The sequence below is a fragment of the Denticeps clupeoides genome, chromosome 4, assembly GCF_900700375.1.
Source record: "Denticeps clupeoides chromosome 4, fDenClu1.1, whole genome shotgun sequence".
NCBI classification, from domain to species: Eukaryota; Metazoa; Chordata; class Actinopteri; order Clupeiformes; family Denticipitidae; genus Denticeps; species Denticeps clupeoides.
In genome coordinates this window covers 12,515,884-12,530,734 of record NC_041710.1, presented here as the reverse complement: position 1 = coordinate 12,530,734, position 14,851 = coordinate 12,515,884, and the positions used below count along the sequence as shown (strand labels likewise).

The window sequence follows — 14,851 nt, the reverse complement described above, 5'->3', positions numbered from 1 at the left end:
CCTCTTACTCAACTCCTGCCCAAGTCTGCTCTTTATAAGACTGCAGAGGCCTTTGAGTGCTTGAGATCTATTAAGCTTGACTCAAACTGAGAAGGAAAATAACGTCATCTGATATGATATGCAAATGTGTTAAAACATCCATACATATGGATGAAGACTTCTCTGCCACAACAAGCTGTGAACTGCAATCAGTCTGGTGATAACTTGATCGTAAGCGCAGGCTCTGTGTCAGTTGCCAGCATCCCTGGGTGTCTTTTATTCCGGATCACAATGTTTTTAGGGTGGTGTGGCTGTGAGTGCCTGACCTGGTCAGGGCAGGGTGTGAGTGACTGACAATGACCAGAAGCAACAAGCCCCCCATAAAAACAGCCCGTCTGTCACCATGTGATCCCAGTGCTCTGCACTGACAGTCGTACACACACACACACACACACACACACACACACACACACACACACACACACACACACTCTTTAACATGCACACACAACTTTTGTACATACACTACAGGCTAGAAGTTTGGATCCACCCTTGGATTTTTACAAATCCAACAAATTAAACCAATTTTTTTTCACTAAATCCTATTACGAGTAAACGTTTGAAATTCTCAACACGAATGCAACATACTGGATTTTACTGTTTGATTGTCTGTTATAAACCAGTATCGTTTGCTGAATGAGACCTATCAGGTTTGTTTAATACATTGACGTTCACTCTGCATTCCTGAAAAGGTGCTGGAAGGGTATAGACACAAATTATCTCCAGAAATGGCTGCAAATGATGCAGTGATTTTGTGTTGCTGTGATAATCTACTATAACTACACTTAAAGTGGATGTTGTTCTATTATAGTTAAACAGAAAGTCACCAGGCACTTGCATTTGTTTGAACTGTTTCAAAGGTTTTCTTGTAATAATTGCTTTTTTAAATGTACATACATACACAATTAGTGCCACACCCAAATGTACATTTATTCCTTTCTAAGCCTGATATCCCCCATTGTTACTCATCCAGCACTGGTGCGGCTCAGACTGGGAAGTCTATGTGTCTCCAAAACCATGAATTTGGGTTTTAGGTTTTCTAGTGCTTTCACTCACCTGTTGTATGCCTCAGGTACACAGTGAAAAACCGTCTCGCGGCTTGACTGAACAGTGATTCATCCTTCTCACAGAACCAATTTTATCAAACTGCGTAGCTTCCAACATGACGTGTTGTTTGTCGGAAGTACAGCGGATGTTCTAAAAGCAGGAATCTTTTATCATTCCTCCATCATGTTTCAAGTGCTGTCATTTTCTAGATTTAAGGTTTTCCTACAATGGCTATGGTTCTAAGAGTGAAACTGTCAAAAATGTACAATAATTGCAGACATAGGTGTGTAATGTGGGTCTGTAGCAAAGTGTCCATGCAGCAAGTGTGTGATGAGAGAGGCAGCCAAGTGTGTGTGTGTGTGTGTGTGTGTGTGTGTGTGTGTGTGTGAGAGTGTGTCAGAGAACTCTCTCTGCAGAGGCAAGAGATTACAGTGCAGCGTTTGCTGCAATATCCCCATGCAGCACCCATAAATCAGCAGGCATTCAGCTGTGGCAGAGGGAGATTGGTGTGTGCGTGTGTGTGAGTGAGTGTTTATGCATTTATATGTGTTAATACATTTACACGTGTGAATGTTTGCCTGGGTGTATTTTATAATTTACTGCCTGCTTGTGTGTGTACATCGTCTTCTTCTACCTTCGGCCTCTCTCGTTATCGGTTGCCACAGTGGATGGTTGTTCACACAGTTGATTTGGCAAAAGTATTCCACTGGATGCCCTTCCTGACACAACCTCCCCATTTTTCTGGGCTTGGGAGCGGCATTAAGAAACACACTGTCAAATGCCACCTCTAGTGGCTTGGGTCTTGTGTGTATACATATTGAAGTGTTTTTGTGAGACTGAATATGTCCTTGTGTGTGTGCTGTGCATGTTAATTACTGACTGCTTGTGTGTCTGTCCGTGTTTAAGTGAATTTGTGTGTTTGTCAATTTGAATATGTCAGTGTGGGTGTGCATGCAAGCATGTGTGTGCATACAGATGGTTCCACACTGCCGCCCCATCTGCACCCTAAATGGTGCTCTCGCCGCCTGTTGACATGAAGGGGACACACAGAGAGTGTGACAGGCGCTTGCAAACTCGGAGCTTGTACTTTATTACTGAGTGCTTAGGAGTTCTGCTCAGATCCCTCTCGCTCACCGCTCCCTGACACCTCGCAAATTACAGCATCTGTAACCATTTATCAATTACAGTTGTCCTGGCTTTCATCCTGCCTCTTGCTTCGGGTGGCAGGAACATGCTGTGGGCTCTTTTGTCTGTGGAAAGGTGTGTGCCCCTTTTAAAGTTTTTTTCTGGAGTTCTTTAAGATCTTTTAGAGAGAAAAGTGTGTGAGTCAGGCTGCTTCAAAGGGGAAGAATGATGGAACTTGTTTTGACTCAGTCTGTCAGTTCTCTCCTCCTTCCTGGTGCTAACTGTTTTTTTTCTTCTTGTAATTAATCATTCCTCTTTAATTATTAAAAAACAGAAACAGCTCAGAACCTGCTATTCACACCGTCTCATTAAGCCAATGTCACACTTAACATCAGATGACAGATAAGTCAGTCGCATCCGAATTCACACCGATGCGTTCTGTTCTTTTATCTTTAATTTCTAATTGGAGCTCATAGTGTTGTTGGGGGAGTTTGCACCCTCACACCTTCACCTGTGGAAGCAGGAAACTGTTGCCGTGGTAATCAGCGCCTGTCAGCACTAGCCTAACATCAGCGTTGACGTGGAGTTATCTGATCCTGGGCTTGTTTTGTGTTGAAGAAAGAGGTTTTGGAAAATGGCCTTGCAGCTTCAAACACCTGCAGTTATCAGGAACCACAGGAACTAGAGAGATCATGGGAGCTGATAAGCCGAGAGTCTGTTGTTTCTGCCAGAATCGAGTGTGACAATGTCTCGCTGTGCCGTGTGGGCTTTGTTTATTTCAAGCCAAGCATTTCCCATACATGAAAATAACTCTCAATTTATACAAACTCATAACCTATGCAAATGAATATGAAAGGTCATTATGGCAATATTGTTTGGGTCCTCTTGTTCCCATTGAAAGGGAGTGAGAAAGTAAACATGCCTAATTGGTTGTTTGCTTTGTGCTATTATGAAATATTTTACCTGCCCTTCAATATTTTACATGCCCTTCAACCCCAGATTATGAGTAAAATATTAATATATTATTATATTATGGGACACGATATAACCAAATTGAGCATAACCAAATGCATATGAGGGAAGATAATCTACATCTTTTGGAAACACCAGCGATAATTCATGCATAATAAAGTTACTACTTGCTATAATACAAATACAGAGAGTGTACTGAGCTATCAAGTATTTTCTCTTATTTGTGCCTAACAAGGCTTTGACAGAGAGTGCCAGGGGAATAATCTGTCAATTTTTGTTCTTTGTTGGGGACAAAAATGTACTTTGGAGGTCATTGTACACTTTATTTACTTTTTCACCTTGCATTCGTAATCAGTCCATCCTTCAAACCATACTGCCTCTCTAACACCGTCCAAAGTAACACCTAGTTGCTACCAGACCTTGACTCCAAGCTAAACTCAGACTGAGGGCAGAAATCTGCTAGGGATACATACATGCCAATAGCTGGGACTTCTCGATGAATGGAATTGGGTCCTGAGGGGGCACAGACGCTAACAAAGGCCCTGGAGAGAGAAGCCTGTCAGGCCTAATGAGGCTTTTGAATGGAAGGCTATGCTGCATTGCTTTTCTGGGCTGTAGGATGAATTATTCTGGTTTATTCTGCCAATTTTATTACATTTTTTGGAAAAGCCAACAAACACTTTTGAGCAACAAATAGTGTTTTGGTTCTGGTCCATCACGCGCCCCTTTTGTTTTTTAATCAGTCAGGATTTGCCAGTTCTTCAAGCTATTAAAAGTCATGCTTATGGTATTATTCAGTGAAAAAAATAGCATGCCTCACCAAAATCTAATTTACAGATTTTGCCAGTAGAGTGTGTGGGAGGAAAACAATGTTTTCCTGTGCAGCACTGACGTCTTACAATGTCTTAGACATCCTATTACATGGTGTTACTCTGTACCAGACTTCAGCTATGTTAAGTAAGCATGGCCAAAAAACAATAGCTAACTGTTGCACCATTAGATCACACTCAAAGCATGCGTGGTTATCAGCCCCACGCAACCTCAGTCATAAACAGTGTAATTTTCACATTAATCCAGTAAACAAATCAAAATAAATGCAACTAAACTGAAGAGCCAAAATAATATATAATAATGTATCATATAATATAATACATTCATTGAGGCTTTCTAGAAGAACACAGGAGCATTTCTTCTCAAATAACATAGAATCATTTGTTTGCTTTTTAATCCCATCTTGACCAAATAGCTATATTATGAGCTCAGACTGAGCTATGGCTAGTACACTGAACAGCTATATCCTCTGGTGAAATTATGTATTTAAGAAATCATCATAAGCTTTGATTTTTATCTCTGAATAAACAGCCTGTGGTCTGTGTTTTGAAATGCATCCGATTAGAAAGAGTGTGTACCCTGATGTACAAAGCAGACTGACAGGTCAACAATCATCTAAGGCTTCATATTCATCGACATACTATCAAATAATTAATACTTGTCTGTAATTATGTTGTAATGTCTTACATGTTGCTATGTAAATAAGGCAGAAAGGTTCTGAACTTTTAAGGGACCTTTGAAGGTTTCTACATCTCTGTAGGAGTTGTTTAGGTACACAAACAGACACACAAACACACATTAAACTACATCTGGACACATTTTAGTCAATTAGTCTATTTTTGGGTTAAAGTAGACAAATAACAATCATATAAAACCAGCATAGACATCCATTAAGGCTCTCTGTACAATAACAGAATAAAAGAAGACTATGTGCGAATAATGGGAAGGTGTTATGTGTGTAAGTGTAATAGGGATACTTATCAGCAGAGAGAAATTGCATCTGTCTCACATTCGTCTGTCTCGTTATCCCTGCATCATGTCATTCAGTGGCAGCGCTGGGCAGATGTGGATTACACTGCTGAGGTGAGTTTGCCCCACAGGATGGCATACAATCAACGGCAAGACACAGAGACTCCAGTGAGCTATAAATGTGCTCACACACAAGCAAACACACACACTCAGTTAAACCTGTCATACACACCTACACATCAGACCACCTTCACGCATCAGCCGACCTTCATGCTTTGGTATAATATCAAACCTTCACGTTTGGGATTATATTAAAGACTTAACAACTTTATAACATCTGCAAATGTATCCCATGACAATATTGTATAGGGGTGTTTGAAAATATAGATTCAGCAATATTTTGTGATGTTTTACATGGTGATATTGTATCGATACAGGGACATCAGATAATTATATTTTGTATTCAAATATAGTCCAAAATGTTGTATTCAATTATAGTACAAAATTCAGTTCTTAGTTATCTTGTTTTGGCTGATTTATTAATGTAATATGATCCACACAACAGAGGAGAGCCTTCCAAAACCATTATAGACCTTGAGCTTTAGTCAAAATAGAGACCAGCTACACGCCAACCACCCCAAGGGACTGAAAAGAGTCAAGAGTCGAACCCATAAGTCAATAACCTGCTTGATGAAGCTATTCAATCAATGGCCTTTACTAGGCCATGTGTAGTGACCCACTCCAAAGTGGTATACTGTATAGGGCCAGTGATTAAATAGGATACTAGAGGTTAAAGTTCAGGGGCTAATCTGCTAAATCTCACTTTTATTTCTTCACAATGTTACTGAAGCCCAGGGCCAGCTCAGCGCCTTGGATAAGAGGGGGCAGTGCCCCTAAAACAAACATCCTGCCCCCTTAAAGTTGAGAACTGAATATGAACATGATTAACTGTAGCAGTTGAAAAATCCACTGGAAAAGGCACAAAGGAGATTATGGGTTTTACCTCTTGTTCACTCCTTCCCTCCGTGCTCTGTTTGTGCAAAGAGATCCCTCCTCCCCTCCCCCAGCTAAACATCCAATCCAGTAGGCATGTTTCTCAGTAGGCAGTAGAGCTGTAAATCATGGGTTGGGTTTGAGCTCAATTTCTATGATTTTAGTAAGTGGATCGAGCTTGCATGGCAAATGAGCAGTCAGCAAATGCAAACAACAACAACAACATTTATTTCTTATATAGCCCAAGATCAGGCCACACAGGTGGCACCCCTCACACCTGACCCTTCACACAAGGGAAAACTCCACAAAAGAACACTCTAGGAGAGAAAAAAAAGAAAGGAAGAAACCTTGGGAAGGAGTGATACAGAGAGGGACCCACTTCCAGGGTAGAGTGAACCTGCAATTGGTGTTAGTGCAGGGTTTGTGATGATTTGTCCAATAAGAGAAAAAGTCCTAGAGTTGTAGAGGTGGAGAAGTCCAAAGTGTAGTCCAGTGTCATGGTGTACATTACGTGTCCATTATTTACATTAATTTATTAGGTTTTTTTCTGTTTTATTTTTCACCATTCCACCTGTGCAATTGGCAGTGGTTGGGGACACAGTGGTTAGGCCACAGTGATCCTAACAGCAAAATCAGCACCCAACACCCAAGTTGGACAGGTCTTAGGGTAGAGACTGACCAAGTGCAATTCATTTACATGACAAAAACAGTTTTCCAGAGCACCCTCAACACCACCTCACACATTTACAGCCTCTGAACCCTTTACATCTCTGTCTGCCTCCTCATATTTGCCCGTCTAGACCCGGCCCTGCTGATGCAACTCCTTTGAGTAGTCAGCAGGTTTAATTAATGGTTGGCCTGAGTGTGTGTGTCTGAGAGCTTTACTAGAACATTTGGAATGATATTCTGAACAGCAAATGAAAGCGTACTGCCGACTACCTTTTACATCACTGCAGTGATGGGAATATTCACACTTCTCTGCAATATTGCTGCCAAAGCAATAATGGAAGGAGATATGCTGAAACTATCAACTTGATATGCTTCATTTTTTATATTCCTCAAGATTGGAATAAATTAAAGTGTATTCTTTGTGATGTAATACCTCTGACATAGGCTGCAACATAAAGAAAAGACTCTTATGTGAGCTGTACACTGCATGCTCTAAATGAAGGGAAGAGTTGAGTCTAGTGCATTTAGTTTCTGTTAACTATTACCATAATTGTTTGTCTGCGTTAGGACGGAAGGGCTGCTTTTGGGGGCGGTAATTGTGTCAATGATGTACCTGTGTTAAAAGAGAAAAATTAGTGCAATCACATTCCCTTTCACAGATTTCAAAATGTCAGTGCCATTGGAGAGATCATGCTCCTCTGTTATCTTTTTGGTGATTATGGTAAAAGAAATTAGGCAGTGTAAGGTGAAAATTGAGAATGCATGTATCATTTTGAGGAATGCATGACCCCACTTGCACAGAACGCATAATGTACAGTGCTGTTGAGGTTTTAGGCAGTAGTGAAACTAACCACAGGAAGCAGGAGCAGCTTCAGCATTTCAGGTGAGGTTTTAATTAGGACTTATGTATATATAACCTTTGAAAGGCAAATTATTTGGACCAGGGTTTCCTCAGAACAAGTTAGTCTCATAAAATCCTATTCAATCAACATTGGCATTTATATCAGTATAGGGGTTTGGTTGCTGTGTCCCTGCCAGCAATCCTAACAAACAAAATGACATCTCTTCAAAAGTCCCTCTCCTCTCTGAATGTTCCCTAAATGGCATTCTCTAGGGGTCCTTTTCCATACTGGGAAAATGATTTGGTACATTCTAAAAATGTCCAGAGGACGTTGCAGGAGGGGTTGTCTTCTACATGTCCCTTGAAAGTCCCAACAGCGCCACCCAATCATAATGGTGAGACTGAAATGGGACGATGGTTTTAAAAAACATCCCCTGAGAATGTCACACAATAACCAAATAAGAAATATGTTACTAGTATGGAATTTGGATAAGGGCGTCTGATAAATGCTGTAAATGCTGAATTTCTGTGGTTATTACCCTGGATCTCACAAAGGCAGTGTGCATCACATGTCTGTGTGTATACATTTTTTCATGTGCAAATGTGAGTATTCTGTCATGTGATTCTTTTATTTGTTAAAGAATTATAAAATGATTTATTTAATTTTAAATCACTGAATGGCTTGGCCCCAGCCTATTTGGCAGACCTACTCCATCCCTACACTCCACGCCATTCTCTCAGGTCTTCAGACCAGAGACTATTGTCTTTTCCTCGGTCACAATATAAGCTCAGAGGTGATAGAACCTTCGCAGTGGCCGCCCCACATTTATGGAATGACCTACCAATCAGTTTCAGACAGGCATCGTCAATTACTGTGTTTAGATCTCATTTAAAAACTCACTTTTACACCCTGGCTTTTAACCCAGTGTGAGGTGGTTCTAATACGGTGTTCTTATGCAGTGCTTTATGTGGTTTCTTAACCAGTCCTTTCTTAACTCTGTTATTATGTTGTCTTAAATGTTTTCTGTTTTATCCGACCTCTTGTGTAATTCAAAACACTGCATGTTCTCTATTATTATTTTTTTTCTGTTTTCTTTTTATTCTTTATTTTTAATTAACATTTTGTACATTTCTGTCCTGGTAATTAAATTTTTAAAAATGATTTAATTTTAACGTACAGCACTTTGGTCAACTCCTTTCTTGTGTTAAAGTGCTTTATAAATAAATATGGTATGGTATGGTGTGCACTTGTGTAAATAGTAGAACAGTTTGAACATGTGTGTTTGTCTGCTGTCAGGTTCACTCAGCCTGTGTTTATTTTGCACTGGGAAGCCCGTGTTTAAAGGCCACTGGTGGGTTGCAGTATGAAGGCAGCTACAGCAATTAATAAAATGGTGTGGTGAAGTCGCAGCATCCTGCTCCGGGTGCATACTGATCAGCATGCTGCCTGCGAGGAAACCCAATGAGCCCCAGCTCCCTACCCACACTATGTGTGTATCTCTGTGTGTGTTCAGTCCAGTCTTACAGTACAAATCGCATAACTGAATCAGAATGGTTATTGAACTTGGTTAGAGATAGGTCTTAAAGCATCTTAAAGCATATTGAAATCAGAAGAGTGATATAAATGTCATTTAACACACACACAACACACAAATGTAACAGAATAATAATGTGTGTATTACACTGCTGTCATTTAATCCATACAGAATGACAATCTAGGGTTCCTATTCACCCATCCGCCCACACCAACCTCTTTCTCATCCCACTCCCCCACATCTCCCCATATCCCCTCATTCATACCTCCCCCAGCGCCATATTCACCCATTTTTCTCCTGGTGAGTTGATCAATATAACAGAAACTAATTTTCTCAGAGGTGGTGTTGTGTGAAAGTGAAGTGATTGTCTCTGCGATACACAGCAGCACAGCACACAGTGTACACAATGAAATGTGTCCTCTGCATTTAACCAATCATCCTTGGTGAGAGGCGCCCAGGGAGCAGTGTGTGGGGACAGTGCTTTGCTCAGTGGCACCTCACTGGCGGATTGGGATTCGAACCGGCAACCTTCTGATTATTGCGCCACTTCCTGTGAGATTTGGGTGTAGCCAATAGAAGACATTTGGATGCGAGAACTATATCTTATCATGTGCAGAACTATATCTGTAACATTGTTTATTAATGTTGGTTTTGCTTGGGATTCATCAGTTTGTGCATCTCTGTACATATGTGTGTGTGTGTGGCATACACTCTACATGGTTAGCAATGGGTCCCCATACAGAGTAAACCATCCATTTCCTAAACATACTGTTTGAGTATGCGTGGTCTTTTCACATTAATTACTGAACACAAGGCAGCAACAGAGCTTTTGGTTGCTAAGGTTACAGCACTTTAAACTATATCCATACACAGTGTTACCTGTGTACAGTGCATGTATAACACCATCATTTTGTGTATGCTATCATTGTGAATATAGATGTGCTTCTGTTTCTTTTCTTGTGTTTGATGGCCTCATAAAGGTATCATATATTCATAAGGAAATGAAAACTCATCATTATTCTACTGCATTAGAGAGGTGTAGAAGACAGGGAGAGAGAAAGTGGAGGGAATAATGGGGGATGGTGGGAATTAGATGATTGGTGGAGCCCTCCGTTCCCTTTGGCTCTTTATACATAGCTCTTCACCTCCGTTCTCCTTTCCATCTATTATCTTTTCATTAAAGCAAAATCTATCATGCTGTCCCTGTCATTCCCCATAGCTGTCTCACTTTCCCCTGCCCCATTCACCATATTTCCCGCACAAAATGTCATTCCACGTTCCCAACAATGCAGCACTGCTCTATGTGTGATGGTGCTGATGGGGGCATCCTGTATGTATATTTGGAAAGTGGCGGTGCACGGGCTCTAGGGGACCTCAGAAAAATATTAGGGTTAAACCCTTGCATGCTGCAGATCCACCAGGGCGTTATTTATTCATTGGTGCATGTCGGAGAGTGTTTGGTTTGTTAGCTGATTTAGGAATGGGCGCCTTCTGACCGTTTGCCCTAGAAAGATGTGACTTATTTGTGAAATTTATTTCTGAAGCAGAACTTAACTACAGGGTATGACACATGTTATCGACGTTAGTGAGAAAACAGCATCAACTGTTTTTTGATTTTTCTCAAACTATCAGTTTTCCTTGGTCAATAATAAATAAAATATAGCCTGGCATCATGTTGTTTCATTCAGTCGCATCCAAAAAGGATGATCTCCAAAAAGTCCGATAATGAAGGGTCGTGTTTACTACATAGGCTGGTAAGACATAACTGGAAAAGTCAGGGCTAAAACACGCTAGATATCATCTAGCAGCACAATCAACCTCTCCCAGAAAAGGTTTAAGTTTAAGTCTGATTTTGAAGCAATTGGATTGGAGTCAGATTGGATTGCACACAGATCAGTAAATGACCCAACCTGGCCTAGTCTTCCACATTAAAACCTAAACCAAATGTGCTTGCCTGTCTCTTTCACTCTGCTTGTCATCGCTCTGTCCATACTCATGGGTTTAGGCGGGGATGGTTGGGTGTGAAAGGAAAGGAAAGAAAGGGGAGATTAGGGAAGGCTGGGAGGAGAGAGATGAGGCATTACGGGTTCAGTGTTGCAGATCTGGTGCTGTATTGAAGAAGGGAATGTCCCTGCCTTCACACCATCTGTTTCTCTCTGCTTTCAGTGTTCTTATCAGCTCTCCTGGGCCAGAAAAGCTTTATGAACACATGCACGCGCACACACACACACAAACACACACACATGTGCATACAAACCACTGAAAGGTGAAGTGAATAACATTGATAATCTGGTTACAATGGATCAAGACATTCAAGGGTGAGATGTATAAGGTAGCAAGTGTGCAGTCTGAGGTACGAACCATGAAAATTGGTCAAGAGTAAAAAGGTGAGCAAGTTTGTCAAAGACTTGACAATTATGCTAGACTGCTGGATCAAAGAATCTCACAAATCTCAGGAAGGAAGGACAACAGTGAACCGGGGTCACTGACACATTAGCAATTAGTGTGGGGAGTGAATGACGAGCCCATCTGGTCTGATCGCATAGAAGAGCCATTACTGAAATAATTTAAATTCTGCCGTGCTGGACAACACACTGGTGCTGAGATCTTATGCCAAGTTTTAATGTTGTTTTTAGTGTATGATTATTGTAGTTATGATTATTGTACACAGTCATGCCCATACATAAAGAAGCACTTATAACACTATTTTGCCCACTGATTCTTTTTTTAATTCTTTCTCATTCTTTCCGTATTTATATCGAAAGGTAATGCGAAAGCATTAGTCATTAGAAGAGTGTACCGATGAAAGAACATAATTCAGTTGTCTGCCTTTGTCTTTCTTTTTTCTTTCTTGCTCAAATGAGCTGTTAATTGCATTATCCTTCACATTATCTCTTCAACTGGTCATTATTGCCATGTTCCATCGCTGTAAAAACAGTGGGACCTAATGAACTGGTACATCCCACCAGCGAGTGGAACAAATCATGTTAAATCACTGGATCCATCACTGAGCCATTTGGACTTTGATTGAGCTTCTTTTTTTTCCTTCTGACTTTTTCCTGTGATTAACATCCCTTAATCAGACAGACTGCATTATGGCTTTAAAATCGATTTTATAGAACGTTACAAAGACATGCAGCCTGCATTCCTCTGCTTTGTGCCTGGACGCTGTCAGTGTTTTTATGGTAATGTGTTGTTGGAGCGTAATGGGTCGGTTGTAAATTATGTGTGTGTAGACAATGGAGGAAGTGGTCCAAAAACAGATGGTGGCAACATTTTGGGGTTTGACCTTTGAACTGGTCAGATCTGCAGTTTGCATGCTGTATAGATCTGTGTGTGACAGACAGTAGGTGTGGGGTCTTGTTGCACTGCCATAAACAGGGTTGCTTCTTTCATTCTGTTGCTGTCGAAGGACTGAGCTGAACTGTAAAGTGCAGAAATAAACAAAGCATCGTCAGGCAGCTTTATGGGTTCCATTGTCTTCCACCCTCTGCAAGTAGCTGAGCTTTCTGTTCAAGATATATGGCTCTACGCCCAACCCAACTGCATACACCAGTGATGTGTGGCTTCATTGATCTTATCCCTTAAATGAACATAACTGTAAGTCACAAATGGTTTCTGACCTGATACATGATCTGTGTTGTGTCTAATACATGACAATATGCTTACATTTTCACCAACATGCCTGCAAATGACCGGAATATCATTCGAAATATTTTTGTCAGCCCCACACTGATCCTCACACCCACACAACAGCGCACAAACACAGTCTGTATTTTGGCTGACACCTCTGTCATGTTTATGAAAATGCCACAGGCGTGATTTGTTTAGATGCACAAGGCTTTTAATTAGAGCCCCATTCAGCAGCTCAGTCTGGAGGATGAAACCCTCCCATTCCCACAGTTTAAAGGCTTGACAGGCTTTCATGCTGCGGGCTCTTCTGAAAGCAAATTTTCTTTTTTGAAAAGTATACATTTCATTCAGTGTTGTTTGAGGAGGTGTAGGTTCTCTTCATCTGGAGAAAGTGGGTTAAAACTGCAGTTGGTCTTGGGTCTTTACATCACAAAACTCAACCGCCTCTCGGGATTCTCCAGCTATTCTCAGGTCTGCATTGTGTGTTCATTGTCTGAGCTGAGAACTAAATGTTCTTTATTTTTGTCTTAGCTAGCCAACGTGAGTGGTGGATTGGGCTTCCCAGCTCTGTAATTTTACTATTGATTTTTTAGCCAGTAATTAGCCAGTCACCTTATGTGATTGATCTGAGATAAAAAAAAAAAAGATAAAAAAAAATCTGAACCTTCACACTTCTGCCATATCTCAAACATGCTCTCTCTTTTTATCTTTTTGATTTCACAGTGCTGGTGTTCCAGCTGCCATGGCGACCCTGATCTCCTCCCTCCTCTTTGCACTTCTGTGGCTCCAGCCATTGGCTGGGGGCTCGTTTCCAGAGGAACCGGGCCCTCTGATCTCCGCCCCCGCTGAGGGTAGGTCAACCCCACTTCATTCCCATGTCTGGATCTCCAGCTGTGGGGTAGGGTTCAGACGTGGATCCCCACACAGCCTGGGGGTCAGAGGGGGCACACCAAGCAAGAGTCATGTGTACAGTGACAAAAGAACTGAGTCGAACAGCAGGGATAAAGGGGTGGGATGAAAAAAATTACGAAACAGAGGGTGCGTGTGTACACAAACACATTTATAAGAACCAAAATATACATACAGGGGAGATCACAGAGATCAAAGTAAGGAAAACACACCTGAGTAAATAAATAGAAGCATTTTGTGGGGATGGAAGGATTAAACTTTTTTCTGCGACCCATTCTGGCTTGAATGCTTCTATCTTCATGTGGTTCCACATTAAGTTAAAAAGCTCTTAAAATGCTCTAAAGCAAGAGGGGTCTTCTGCATAGACAGAGATGCAAGTAGCTGTTGAAGCACTTGTTTGTGAATGTGTGTGTCTCAGTAAATTGAAGAAGACACACTTTTTCACATTGAATGTACTCTTAAGCCAGAAATATACTTGCTCTGAGCTCTATATGTGTATTTGTACATACATGTTGTGTTGTTAACATTTGTGGTGATATACACTGCTCAAATAAAGGGAACACTTAACCAACACAACTCCTACTCAATCACATTTCTGTGAAATCAAACTGTCCACTTAGGAAGCAACACTGATTGACAATCAATTTCACATGCTGTTGTGCAAATGGAATAGACATCAGGTGGAAGTTATAGGCAATTAGCAAAAAAGGCGTGGTTCTGCAGGTGTTGACCACAGACCACTTCTCAGTTCCTTTTTGGCTGATGTTTTGGTTGCTTTTGAATGCTGGCAGTGCTTTCAATCTAGTGGTAGTCTACAACCTACACAATTGTCATAAAGGTTGTGCAGCTCATCCAGGATGGCACATCAATGACACATCAAGCTGTGTCCAGAGCAGGGAGGCACTACCATGAGACAGGCCAGTACATCAGGAGACGTGAAGGAGGTCATATGAAGAAAACAACCCAGCGCAGGTCCACCTTTGTGCGAGGAGGAACAGGAGGAGCTCTGCCGGAGCCCTCCAAAATGACCTCCAGCAGGCCACAAATGTGCATGCTTCTGCTCAAATGGTCAGAAACAGACTCCATGAAGGTGGTATGAGGGCACGATGTTCACAGGTGAGGGTTGTGCTTATAGCCCAGGACCATTCAGTATGTTTTGCATTGACCTGGAGAACATCAAGATTGGCAAATTTCACACTGAGCACATGTGACAGACGTGAGTCTGGAGATGCCATGGAGAACATTTTGCTGCCTGCAACATCCTCCAGCATGACCAGTTTGGCAGTGG

The 14,851-nt window shown here is 41.4% G+C and overlaps 1 protein-coding gene across 2 annotated transcripts in view; it reads left to right on the top strand.

Annotated features, from left to right (window-relative positions):
- sema6ba (sema domain, transmembrane domain (TM), and cytoplasmic domain, (semaphorin) 6Ba) overlaps positions 1–14,851 on the top strand; it is a 77,103-nt gene that overhangs the window by 21,310 nt on the left and 40,942 nt on the right. For both annotated transcript variants that reach the window (XM_028977323.1, XM_028977322.1), the window contains exon 2: positions 13,378–13,505. In XM_028977323.1, coding sequence (XP_028833156.1) covers positions 13,397–13,505 — 109 coding nt within the window. In that variant the 5' untranslated portion in view covers positions 13,378–13,396. The remainder of the gene's footprint in view (positions 1–13,377; positions 13,506–14,851) is intronic.